Source organism: Ictalurus furcatus, chromosome 10 (genome assembly GCF_023375685.1).
Source record: "Ictalurus furcatus strain D&B chromosome 10, Billie_1.0, whole genome shotgun sequence".
Lineage (NCBI taxonomy): Eukaryota > Metazoa > Chordata > Actinopteri > Siluriformes > Ictaluridae > Ictalurus > Ictalurus furcatus.
The window spans coordinates 4,182,555-4,196,471 of NC_071264.1; the positions used below are offsets into that span (position 1 = coordinate 4,182,555).

Sequence of the window (13,917 nt, forward strand, 5' to 3'; positions counted from 1 at the left end):
ATTTCAAGGAAGCCCACCAAACATCAAGTTGAAGCAGTTATGTAAAGAGGAATGGGTCAAAATTCCTCCAACCCAGTGTGCAGGAGTGATCACCTGTTACTGGAAATGTTTATTTGAAGTTATTGATACTCAAAGTATGTGAGCATCAAAGTTATAGATGCTCACACCAATTACTGAAAGCAAAGCTTAACAAACTTTCTCTGAACAAAGATTTTCAAATGTTAGATAATTTTGCTCAATAAATACATGTAAAACTATAATGTTTTTGTCATTTGTTGTCATTTCAGGTGAAATTGATAGAAATACAGAAAAAATGTAAAGGGTTCACAAACTTTCTAGCTACACTGTATTTTGTGTGTGATGAGGACACATAAAAGATTACTTAATATGCTTGAAAAGGACCTGAAAACTACTACTGAACACCTCCCATTTGGGGGGGGGGGGGTGGCGTGTTTCGGTAGAAATCACAAGGTTAGTGTTTTCTATCTGAAGATATATTTCCCTCACTGCATCACAAAGATCCATAATTGTCAGTTAGTCATCCATCACCCTAAACAATATGATAAATGATTGCCACCTATTTTTTTTTTTTGTATTTTTCCAAAGTAGGCCATTAAAGAAGTATACTAAGTACAAGACAAAAAAAACAAAAAACAAACCCTTTACACTGTCTGAAATCATTATTAATAGATGAAAATGCTCAAGATAACAGTGATGACTGCAGTCCATGTCATTCAAATTTCTGCCTTGAAAAGGGTTTCTGATGGTTCCAAAACACATGTAGTTTAAAGTCCAACTACACTGCATTGTGAGAGTGAATTTATTATTTTTAATTCGTTAATTTATATTTGATCACTTCTGTCCTCCATACATTGGTCCTCAACCTTCAACAGACGATGTGTAAACTCTAGAGACTATTACGAGAAAAAACCCATTGAGATCAGCAGATTCTGAAATACTCCTCCAACCAGCCTATCTGGCATATACAAACATGCCACATTCAAAGTCACTGAGATCATAGTCCTACCCCTGAAATTATTTATCTTATCTTACAGAAAAAGGCAGTTATGTACAACTCCAGCTAGTGATCTGTTCCAAAAGCTTTTTTTTCCCCCAGAATGAATGAATTAGACAACTTAAACCAGGACAGGAGCTCAGTTAAGCACATTTACATTTCACAGACAAAACAGCATGCTGAAATGAACGTGTTTTGTTTACATTACACTAACAAAACAAGAGTGCAGTCAGTCATTAAGAAGCCTAAAGTTGCACTTTAATGTTGGCTTGTTCCATGAGATATAATGAAAGTACAAGAATGTTTCCATCATTTGGAGTCAATGATTTGTCTAATAATACGCGGCAAAATTTCTGCAGACGCATTCCAACAGTACATTTTTTACACATTCCAATGTGTGGATACAAAAAAAAACAAAAAAAAAAAAAACACCTATGCATACAACCCATGCCCGAGCCATTGAATTACTTTATCATTAGGTTTTAACCTATTTTTTTTTTTTTTTACAAATAAAAGACCAAACAGGCATGCACCAAAAAAACACAAAAAAACAAAAAACAAAACAAACAAAAAAATATATAAACTTTACAGCTCACAATATATAACATTACCTAATGTATACAATTTCAGGTTTGGAATAAAAAACAACAACAACAACAACAACAGCCACCAAACAAATATAGTCAGTATGTACAATAAATTGTGTGTTCTCAGGGTACAATGGCAAGAGATTTAACCAATGCTTGGATGGCACTAAGAGGATCTGCAATATTCTTCATCTTCTTTCTTTCAAGAACCCAGTCTGGTACAAATCTAATAAAGATTAAAAATGAATGCAATTAATTAATTAATTGGTTAAAAACAAATGACAGTAAGGACATATGAAGAACAAGAGTAATATAGAAATGAAAATACCAGAAATGCAACAATATTTCAGTTATGATTAATGAAAAACTGCAATGCTCCTGTAGATTATCCGGAGCACTCTGCCAATAGGTGTAAGCTCTTGTTGTACGTAGCTTCAGCTTCAGGCCTTCAGACACTTTGCCAATGGCCATGATTTCTCTCTGCATCATAGTTTTCAGCTGAGCCATATCTGATATTAAGCCATCTATCCGCCTTTAGAGAGACACGTTATATACAGTATCTCACAAAAGTGAGTACACCCCTCACATTTTTGTAAATATTTGATTATATCTTTTCATGTGACAACACTGAAGAAATGACACTTTGCTACAATGTAAAGTAGTGAGTGTACAGCTTGTGTAACAGTGTAAATTTGCTGTCCCCTCAAAATAACTCAACACACAGCCATTAATGTCTAAACCACTGGCAACAAAAGTGAGTACACCCCTAAGTGAAAATGTCCAAATTGGGCCCAATTAGCCATTTTCCCTCCCCGGTGTCATGTGACTTGTTACTGTTACAAGGTCTCAGGTGTGAATGGGGAGCAGGTGTGTTAAATTTGGTGTCATCGCTCTCACACTCTCAAATTGGGCCCAAAGTGTCAATATTTTGTGTGGCCACCATTATTTATTAGGCTTCCTTCTGGGATGACAGCCATGTAGACCAATTTGATGCAGTGTGCGGCGTATGGTCTGAGCACTGACAGGCTGACCCCCCACCCCTTCAACCTCTGCAGTAATGCTGGCAGCACTCATACATCTATTTCCCAAATACAACCTCTGGATATGACGCTGAGCACATGCACTCAACTTCTTTGGTCGACCATGGCGAGGCCTGTTCTGAGTGGAACCTGTCCTGTTAAACCACTGTATGGTCTTGGCCACCGTGCTGCAGCTCAGTGTCAAGGTCTTGTCAATCTTCTTATAGCCTAGGCCATCTTTATGTAGAGCAACAATTCTTTTTTTCAGATCCTCAGAGTGTTCTTTGCCATGAGGTGCCATGTTGAACTTCCAGTGACCAGTATGAGGGAGTGTGAGAGCGATGACACCAAATTTAACACACCTGCTGCCTATTCACACCTGAGACCTCGTAACACTAACAAGTCACATGACACCGGGGAGGGAAAATAGCAAATTTACACTGTCATACAAGCTGTACACTCACTACTTTACATTGTAGCAAAGTGTAATTTCTTCAGTGTTGTCACATTAAAAGATATAATCAAATATTTACAAAAAAGTGAGGGGTGTACTCACTTTTGTGAGATACTGTACATACAGATATCCACACACATACAAAGGTTGTGTAAAATGTAAACAAATGTAAATAAAATGAACGCAATGATTTGCAAATCTCATAAACCCATATGTTACTCACAATGGAACATAGAAAATATATCAAATGTTTAAACTGAGTAAACGTACCATTTTAAGAAAGAAACTAAGGCAATTTTGAATTTGATGGCTGCAACATGTCTCAAAAAAGTTGGGACGGGGCAACAAAAGGCTAGAAAAGTAAGTCTTTCTAAAACGAAACAGCTGGAGGTTAATTGACAACAGATCAGTAATATGATTGCCTCTCCAAGATACTCTTTTTATACCCAGAGTCTTTCAGAAGTAAAGATGGGCAGAGGTTCATCAATCTATCATCCATACAAAAAGACTTAACAATGACATACCTCAGTACTGGCTTAGACTTCTGAGGAGTGGCTTGAGGAAAGAAGCTTCCATTTAGTGAGACATTCATCCTTTGTTTGACTTTGGTTCTCTGGGCATCCATTTTGCATTTTTGAAGCATTAACTTATAGATCCTGCAAATGCGATCTAAGGCCCTGGGGAGCTTTTTCACCCCCTAGTAGAAATTAAACAACAAGAAAACAAATACATTGACATACCATCATTAAAAGTGCAAATTAAAAGTATGACTGATTTCATGGTGACACTTACCAATGCCCGTTCTTCATCCTGTACCAAAATTACCAAAAGGAAGCATGCTTTGGTGAAGATGCTGCCCCCTTTGTCTGCAACCTTATCACCGGCTTTCTCTCTGTACATTTGAAGCAGATCCAAGAGTGTTTCCACAGAGTCCTCCGCATCATAAACAGCATCTATGGTTTTGGTGTACTACAGCAAAATGCATGGCAAAGAGATAATTAATAAAATGATAAATAACCTTACCTGACCATTTACAGTGCAATAAATTGCATGATTATGAACACGAAGATCTTTGACAAAAAAAAAAAGAAAGAAAAAGAAATAGATCTTCTGGAACTCAATTAATGGAACTTGTATTGTTCTCTGCTTGATATCGCTTTGGATAAAAGCGTCTGCTAAATGAATAAATGTAAATATAAATGTAAATAGATCTAAGGCACAGAGCAATAAATAACCATTAGCAAATTACCTCCACATTAATTAATTTAAACAGGACTTTATATGTGTATTATATGTATGTAACATACGTTGTAAATTGTACACTGTAATTCTGTCATACAATTGAATATGCCATACAGCTCTTTCCCAAGTAATCAGACAGATAAATTATTTTGCCATAAAGATGTGATCACATACTTTTGATAGATTGAGAAGAACTTGAATTGATAACGTGATGATCTCCATTGAAGGCACGCTTCGGTTGCAGCTCCTTATCAAGGTGAAGATGGTGTGTGTTGCTCCACTGTTCACAAGATGTTCACAGCTCTCTGGCACAAGTCTGGTTGCAGTTTCTTCAAATAAAATCAAAATCTTAGCTGAGACCCTTACTTTGAACAAACGTGCAAAAAATCTTGTACAGTGAAAAATCTTACCCAAATGCTTTAAGGCAGTTAGAATATAGGCATAATTTTGATATCCAAGAAGGTAACTCAAAGCAGTTGTAGTCTTGTGACACAGCTTGTCTTCTTCCTTGGCCTCTTTGTTGACTTTCCGTAAGCGATGCCTGATTGAAATGACGTTGGGTGTGTCATGAATCTTCCTTGATTGATGACTTCTCCAGAGTGCCTTGAGATATGGTTGGGATATTATGGTCACAGATTTATAGAGCATAGACAATTTCATCTATAAATATAAAGGAACTATATTAGCCTTTATTCACAGACCACTGTTTCCTTACACGCATGTTGGCCCATTATGTGGGTGAGATTATAACTAAATTTTTCCATGCCTAACGGACAATGCTGCACAGCTCAACTTGAGAAAAATATTCCCAAAATGCTACTTAAATTGTGGAATTGCTACAAATTCCAGAGAACTTAATATTTGGCCCAGCTTCTGGATAGATGGGCTCACATTTGTCTTTAGAATACTCTGGTATAAATTTCATCACTGTCTCAATGACTGCAAGTTTGTCAGGTCCTCTGGCTGCAAAACAAGCCGATCCACCACCATGCTTGACAGCTGGTATGAGGGGTTTGTGTGGTGATGCACTGTGTTTAGTTTTCAACAAACATGGCATTGTGCATGATGAACATCTCCACCTTGGTCTCTTCAGTCCAAAGGATATTGTTCTAGAACTATTGTGGTTTGGTCAGATGCGATTTTGCAAGCCTAAGTCGTGCGGTCATATTCTTTTTGGAGAGAAGGGGTCTTTTTCTGGTTGTGCAGCCATGAACATTAACATTTAATGTGCTTACAGAGGCCTATAGGTCACATGATGTGGCTCTTGCGTTTTTCTTTATGTCTCCAAGGATTAAATGGCCTGAACTTGGACTGACTGAGACACCGACTTCTGGGAGATTGGCGACTGTCTTGAAGGCTCTCCAAATGTAAACAATCTTTCGCTGCAGAATGGCAAATTGTTTGGAGATGGCCTTATAACCCTTCACAGATTAACTAGCAGCAAAAGTTGCTTCTCTGAGGTCATGGCTGATGGCTTTTTTTTCTTGGTATGATGTACAACCCCCATTCTGAAAAAGTTGTGACAGTATGGAAAATGCTAATAAAAACAATGAGGAGTGAATTGTAAATGTATTTGTATTTAAACAAACAAACAAACACAACATATAAAGACATGGTATTTGATGTGTTACTTAATCACCTGCATAGTTTTTTTTGGAAGGTAAACGTTTATTTTGAAATTGATGCATGCAACATGTTCCAAAAAAGTTGGGAGAGGGGCGATTTAGGATTAACAGCGATGTGACACATTGAAATAAGAAGGTGATGTGAAACAGGTGAGGCAATCATCCAACCATAGTATATAAGGAGCCTCCAAAAAAGGCCTAGTCAACATATGCTTCAGCAAATAATCCAAAATTTTGAGAACATTCCCCAAAGACAAATTGGAAGGATTTTGGGCATTTCACCTTCTACAGTGCACAATATAATTAAAAGATTCAAGGAATCCGGTCAAATCTCAGTGCGTAAAGGGCAAGGTCGATCTCTGATCTCTCTGACGTCATGGTCTTAAAAACGGTCATGAGTCTGGAATGGGCTCCAATACCAATACTTTGATGACACCATTTGCCACTGCATCCACAGATGCAAGTTAAGGATTTACTATGCAAAGCAGAAGATATACATCAACACTGTCCATAAGCGCTACCAACTTCTCGGGGCTTGGTCTGATCTGAGATGGACAGCAAGTGGAATCGTGTTTTGTGATCTGATTAGTCAACATTTCAAATAGGTTTTAGACAAAACAGCCGTTGTGTTCTCTGGGCCAAATAGGAAAAGGACCATCCAAGCTGTTATCAGCGTCAGGTCCAAAAGCTAGTGTCTGTCATGATATGGAGGTGTGTCAGTGCCCATGGCATGGGTAACTTGCACATCTGTGAGGGCACCATTAATGCAGAAAAATACGTACACATTTTGGAGCAACATATGCTGCCATCCAGAGCAGGACAGAGAGTGTGGGTGCTAGCATGGCCTTTCTGCAGTCCTGACCTGTCTCCAATTGAGAATGTGTGGCGCATTATGAAGCGCAAAATACAGTTGTACAAATGAAGGCCCCATACAGTTGCGCAGCTGAAGAAATGCATATGGATGGATGAATGGGGGGAAATTCCGCTTGCTAAACTTAACCAACCGGTGTCTTCAGTGTCCAAATGCTTAATAAGTGTTATTAAAAGAAAATGTGATGTTACACTATGGTAAACAGTCGAGTGTCCCAACTTTTTTGGAGTGTATTGCAGTCATCAGATTTTAAATGAATGTACATTTTCAAAAATAAATTAAATTCACAAAGTAAAACAATCAAATCAAACATCAAATATGTTAATAATTTGTTTTTCAATATAGTACACGGTGAAACGAATTTTCAAATGATTTTTTTCATTTTCCATACTGCCCCAACTTTTTTGGAATTGGGGCTGTTGACATACTCCCGAGTGCTCCAGAACACCAAACTGCCAGGAGCCTAAAGTTCCACTTTTATACACACTTCTTGATGATTAACTTATCTTCTACATTTCATGAGTAACACCTGGTTGCTAATTTCTCTTTTAATGATTATGGATGTAGGAAGATTATTTTTTTCCTCACCCGGTTTCTGAATGTTGCCTTACTTTTTGGGCAAAAAATTACTACATATTGAAACCTGTTGCGTTTTTTGTTGTCACCTGAAGTTATTTGTTTGTCTATAGAAGTTAGTGAGGACCAAATGTTATTTAGGTCCTAATAAATAACAGAATTTAAGGAGGGTGTACTTTCTTTTTCCCCATGAATATATCGTAGCACTTTGCCAGCACAGTCCTATTGCCAATTTTCAGGGATTAAGACTACTAAAACGGGCCCTTTCTATTGATGGATAAAGCAAAGAGGGGCTGACAAAGTAAAGTGCATAGAACAAGCTGTACTGCAGTCCCCCACACTCCTAAGAAGTGACCAATAAGGTTGGGTTACCTGAAAAACTGACCTGAAAAAAAATGTTGAAATATCTAATAAACTACTAAGCAGGAGAGTGCATATTTACATGACAATTTTACCTGGAACTTTATGATTCCATGTTGCAATCTTTCTTTCCTACATCTCAGAAGGAATCTTTTGGCAATGTTTTGGATAAGAGTGGCGGCCAGATTGCGACGATCAAGCCAAGCCTTCACTGCTCTCTGGACCATGATGATTTTCTGTCTTTGCGCAAGATATTGCTTTCTCTGAAGCCTGGCCAAGAACCAGCGCTAAAATAAGAAATATGAGAATTGAAAAATATGAAAATATAATTAAAAAAAAAATTTTTTTTTTTAAAAAGTACAAAACACACACACGGTTTTCAATGGGTACTGTCCTGCTGGACGAATTTTGGGGTAACATTGTCAGATTTGGGGTAACATTGTCAGAGCATAAGGAAGCCAGTTCATTTTTTTTTTATGCAGTAGACTGAAAACATTTGTGTTAGATCAAAAGATGAATATGATAAGTTTTAGAATTTCAGCTTTAATTTCCTGTGATTCCCTGCCTTGAGATTCTCAAGAAGGCAACATGATAAAAGGGGGTGTAAAATTTTTAACAGGATGATCGGTGTAAATAGTTATTATTTTATCTTCTGGGAAACATGTAAATATCTTTCTTTTCTTTTCTTTTCTTTTTTTTAAAGATTTTTAAAGAAAAAAAATTATTTACAGCCTTAGTTGGAAGAAACTAGATTTGACAACTTTTATCTGTTTATCAAATTTTAATGCTGAATCAAATACAACAGCCAGGTTTTTTCATGGAGGGTTTAATGTAGGATGCTAACTCAAGGCAAGATTTATGTTGCTTGAAATACCCAGAGGTAAAACACCATAACCTCGGTTTTACTCTTTTTAAGACATCTATGCTTTAATATCAGACAAACAAGCAGCTAAAGACCTTCATTATTGTCATTTTGCTTCAGGTTCAAACAAATTTGTGTCATCTGTGTGTACTGTATTGTATTGTATTGTACTGTATATATGAAACTGTTTGTGTGATTACGAAAAACTGCTATTCCCACAACAGCTGAGGTTATCCAACTGCTTTCTCTGTATACAATGGTGTTTTAAAGTTTGTGTCACTCTAGCATTTTTACATTATTTTCCTAAGGGTCTCCCACCCACAGTGAAATGCATCTCTTCTCTGCTTTCAAGCCAGCGCAGGCAGGCATTACGTTTAAAACTGTAAAGCAAGGATAGGATGTGTAAAGCACTATAAAAGGATGTTCAATTTGCACTTGCAATGCAACAATAACTACATGCAGAAATAAAGATAAACTAATATCAGAAGATCAACTACACTAGAAAAGTAGAATACCTGAATATAAATGACTGAAGAGATCTGCTTCTTGGCTGCGTTCAGTGCACAGTGAGCTCGCAGCGCCCTCTGTATCCTCACTGCACACAAATGATGATAAGCAGCAGCAGCGAAACGTTGTCGTCTTGCAGCTTCATTTGCCTAAATAATTGAAAAAATAATTACGATGAAAGAAAAAAAAAACAACAACAAAAAAAACCTCACATCATTACTCATCCGGCAATCTACAGTTCTTCAGTCTCAAACATCAAAGTGTAAGTTCAGACAGTGTGTTTATGATGTCCATTTCTTACCTTTTTGGACATTACTGCAGTAACCGCCATTTACTTACTAACCCCATTTCCATAAAAGTTGGGATTTGTTTTTAAAATGCAATAAAAACAAAAATCTGTGATTTGTTAAGTCTCTTGAAACTTTAACTGAAAAGTACAAAGAAAAGAATGTTTTCACTGACCAACTTAATTGTATTTTGTAAAAATAAACAAATAAAAATTTGATGCCTTCAACACACTCAAAGGTTAGGAGAGAGGCAAAAGAAGACTGAAAAGTTTATAAAATATTCAAGGAACACCATTTTGGAGGATCAGGTTAATTGGTAAGGGGGAGGGTATCAAGATAGGGCATGAAAGGAGCATCCATCAAAAGTTCAGTCTTTGCATGCAAGGATGGGTCGTTGCTCACCACTTTGTACCAAGCTTCGCGAGAGAATTGTCAGTCAGTTCAAAAAGAACATTGCTCAATGCAAGACTGCAAAGAATTTAGGTGCTTCACTATGTGCAGCACATAATATTTTGAAAAGATTCAGGAATCTGGAAAAATCTCATTGCGTTTAGGGCAAGGCCAGAAACCACTGTTGAATGTGCATGACCTTTGAGCCCTCACTGCCTGAGAGATAATCATGCTACTGTGATAAATATCCACATGGGCTCAGAAGAACTTTGGAAAACCGTTGTCACTTAACACAGTCTGCCGCCGCATCCAGAAAAGTAAGTAAGCAAGTAAGTAAAATTTATTTATATAGCACATTTAAATACAGCAAAGCTGACCAAAATGCTGACCAAAAAGTAAGAACAAGTTAAATAGAAAACAGAATAAAACCAAATAGAGACAGAAACAATAGTAAAAATTAGATTAAAATACCTGGGAGAAGAGATACGCTTTCAGCCTCTTTTTAAAAATGATAATAGAAGGTGCAAAGGGGACATCCAGTGGCAATTGATTCTATAAGCGAGGGGCAGCGACTGAAAAAGATCTATCTGCCTTAGTTTTTAAAACAGGATGGAGAGATATACAATAGAAACCTATCAGAAGATCTTAAAGATAAGAAGGAGCTTGATCATTAAGAGTTTTAAAGACAAACAACAGAGTCTTAAACTGGATCCTAAAATGGACCGGGAGCCAATGGAGCGATGCTAAATTTGGGATGACAATCATTATTTCTTGGCCTTGGTCAACAGTCTTGTAGCTGCATTTTGAACCATCTGGAGACGAGCAAGAGATGACCGAGGAAGACCCAAGTACAATGAATTACAATAATCTAAACACAATGTGATAAAAGCATGAATAACCTCCAAATCTTGGAAAGACAAATGTTTTAAGTTTAGAAATAATACGAAATTGATAAAAACTATTCTTAACGACCAAATTTATTTGCTTGGTTAAGCATAATTCTGAGTCCAGGATGATACCAAGGTTCCTAACCTGAGAAGAAATTGAGGGGAAGTGATTATGAAGCTCATTAATGAGACTCTCTCTCAATCTCGGGGGACCAAAAACAATGATTTCAGTTTTGTCTTCATTAAGTTGGAGAAACTTATTTGTTAACCATTTAATATTGTCGAGACAGTCCAACAATGGTTGAATGGAGTCACCAACTTTCAACTGCATGTACAACTTGGTATCAGCAGCATATAAATGAAGAGAGACATTGTGCTCCCTAATAATATTCCTCAACTGACGCTTACATAAGTTAAAAAGAAGCAGGCCCAGAACGGAGCCTTGAGGTACACCACTAATAAAAGGAGCGGAAGACGAGAATTTACCCAACGCTACCGAAAAGGACCCGTCTTTACTACTTTGGCGTTTAGAGCTTTTGATTGGTATCAAGGGTTCAACTCATATCTTACATTATTGATCTACAGTATCAAAGACAACTTGTAAGATCTAGTAGCATCAACACAGTATGTTGTAACCCAAAATTCTATTATGCAAGGAGGAAGCCACACATCAACTCTATGCAGAAACACCGACGAGTTCTCTGGGCCCGAGCTCATCTCAGATGGACTGAAAGGTAGTAGAAACGTCTAAGTCAAGTTCTTCATGCCAAAGATGAAAAAGACCAACCAGACTGTTATGAGCGAATGGTGCAAAAGCCAGCATCTGTGATGATATGGGGGTGCAACAGTGCCCACGGCATGGGTGACTTGCATATGTGTGAAAGTACCATTGACGCGAAGGCATATATTGGGATTTTAGAGACACATATGCTGCAATCAAGGCAACGTCCTTTCCCAGGAAGTCCATGGTTATTTCAGCAGGACAATAACAGGCTTAATTCTGCACGTGCTACAACAGTGTGGCTTCATAGACACAGAGTGCATGTGCGTGACTGGCCTGCTAGCAGTCCAGATCTCTCTCCTATGGCGCATCATGAAGAGGAGAATCGGACAATGGCGAATAAGGACTGTTGAGCAGCTGAAGTCTTGTATCAAGCAAGAATGGGCAAAAATTCCACTTGCAAAACTGGAACAATTAGTATCTTCAGTTCCAAAACGATTAAAAAGTGACATTAAAAGGAAGGGTGATGTAACAGTGGTAAACATGCCTCTGACCCAACTGCTTAGAGTGTGTTGGAGGCATCAAACTCCAAGTTTGTTTACATTTACAAAATACCATTAGGTTGGTCAGTGAAAACATTGAATATCTTTTCTTTGCTCTTTTATGAGGTAATTAAAGTTTCAAGAGACTTGACAAAATCACAGATTTTTGCTTTTATAGCATTTTAGAAAAAAATCCCAACTTTTATGGAAATGGGATTAGTACTTACCAACTTACTGGCTAACTTACTGATTGTCCTATTACTTCTTGAAGGGAACTGCAACATAGCTTATGACAATTTTAGTTTAACAAAATATTCTGTTAATAGATAGACTCTAGACTATGAATTTCTTTATTACCCTCTCATATTTCAGATTTTGTATCATGCAGAAGGTTTAGGTGCTTTGCATTGCAATGAAAAAGGTACTGGCCTAAAATAACCTGCCAGGAAAGATAAGGCTAGAATTGACTGGAATGTAGTATGTGTACAGATGAACTTTGAGTAAGGCAAACAAATCAATATAATGTTTAACTACTTGGTTGTACATATTCTGAAATAAATTTACAAGATTATAAATCTCTTTGCTGTGCAAGTCCAAAACAATCATTTCAAAACAAAATCAATTATGAACACTCTTCTAAATAAAAACATTAACAAGCAACAATATTTAAGAAACAGGTACGAGTATATCTACTATCTAAGCAGATTGATCATTATTTGCACATCCCTGACACAATCCTAAGGCAAAGGTCATTTGTCTCTTAGATCAGTGGTTTTCAAAGTGGGGGCCACCAGGGGGCCTCAACAATTTGGTGTGAAAAATAAATAAATACATGATTTTCTCTTTCTCACTGTCAGACAACCACACACACACACACACACTCAATTCCTAATGTAATGTAAAGATGCAAGATATATTCAGAAGTCTGTATTTTTAATGTGTTTTAAAGACATATTGCAAAAGGGGGGCCTCGGTCAAATGTTAATGCCATTTGGGGGGCCTTGCCCTGGAAAAGTTTGGGAACCACTGTCTTGGATCACTGAATCTCCCACCATTACACTTTATTTTGCTCTATAAACTCAGTACGACCATTTTTCACCTGTATCAAAGACTTCTAATAGGCGAGTACTTGTATAAATAAAATAAATTAAAAAAATAAAAATAATAATAATAATAATAATAATAATAATAATAATAATAAATAGATTTAGAAAAAAATGAATGGAAAGACCTTTTGTATTGATCTTCTCACCCTAGCAGCTCTCCACAGGGCTTGCACAAGAACAACTGCTTTTCTGATTCTCAGGAATTCAGCTCGCTGTTTCCTAGCAATCAGAGTTTCCCTCCATCTTTGCTGAATTACACGGACACTGTGCTGGATTGCTTGAAACCTGAGGCAGAAAAAAAACCCTCAGAATGTTTCACAAAACACACAGAATATTCCAACTCAAAACATATCATCTTGTTAAACTGAAACCTTGCATTACCTTAACCGCTGAAATCTCATTTGAAGACATCTATGGATGGTTGCAATGGCAGATTGTTTTGAGACATAGGCACGTCTAGCCTGGCGTCCTCTAAACCAAGCTTGAATTTTTAATGCAGCTCGCCGCTGCATGTCAAGTTTTCTTGATCGGTAGGCACGGAATTTTGTCTGTGATAAACGTATATATTTGTCACACACATGCACAACTTTTTTCCATTTTTAATACAGTTAATGTCCGAAAATGTCTTACTTGTATCAGAAGTGTTGACTTCCGAAGTTTGAGCAACTTTGCCCGCTCCTTCTGGCAGAGTTGGTAGGCTCTGTAATGTTTCTGAATAACACATACAGACTTCTGCCGTTGCTGAAACTTGCGCCTCTCAACCATTCCACGATAACATGCCTGTCAGAGAAAATAAATGGTAAGGAGCTGAAAGTGCTGATCTGCATTAAATCAGCCCATACAGGATTTCGTGGATTTTTTTTTTT

General features: G+C 37.2%; 1 protein-coding gene across 3 annotated transcripts in view; it reads right to left on the bottom strand.

The window, feature by feature from the left end:
- Nucleotides 1-445: 445 nt before the first annotated feature.
- The window catches only part of aspm (assembly factor for spindle microtubules), a 36,183-nt gene continuing 22,711 nt past the window's right edge, over nt 446-13,917 (bottom strand). Inside the window, exons 20-29 of one of the 3 annotated variants that reach the window (XM_053634561.1) lie at nt 13,682-13,831; nt 13,433-13,599; nt 13,198-13,336; nt 9,127-9,267; nt 7,845-8,036; nt 4,728-4,920; nt 4,492-4,646; nt 3,868-4,044; nt 3,600-3,772; nt 446-1,828 (exon numbers count right to left, since the gene is read on the bottom strand). In XM_053634561.1, coding sequence (XP_053490536.1) covers nt 1,726-1,828; nt 3,600-3,772; nt 3,868-4,044; nt 4,492-4,646; nt 4,728-4,920; nt 7,845-8,036; nt 9,127-9,267; nt 13,198-13,336; nt 13,433-13,599; nt 13,682-13,831 — 1,590 coding nt within the window. In that variant the 3' untranslated portion in view covers nt 446-1,725. Of the gene's footprint in view, nt 1,829-3,599; nt 3,773-3,867; nt 4,045-4,491; nt 4,647-4,727; nt 4,921-7,844; nt 8,037-8,905; nt 9,268-13,176; nt 13,337-13,432; nt 13,600-13,681; nt 13,832-13,917 lie in introns of those variants that run through there. The other 2 variants (XM_053634560.1, XR_008386918.1) reach the window with 2 other exon arrangements.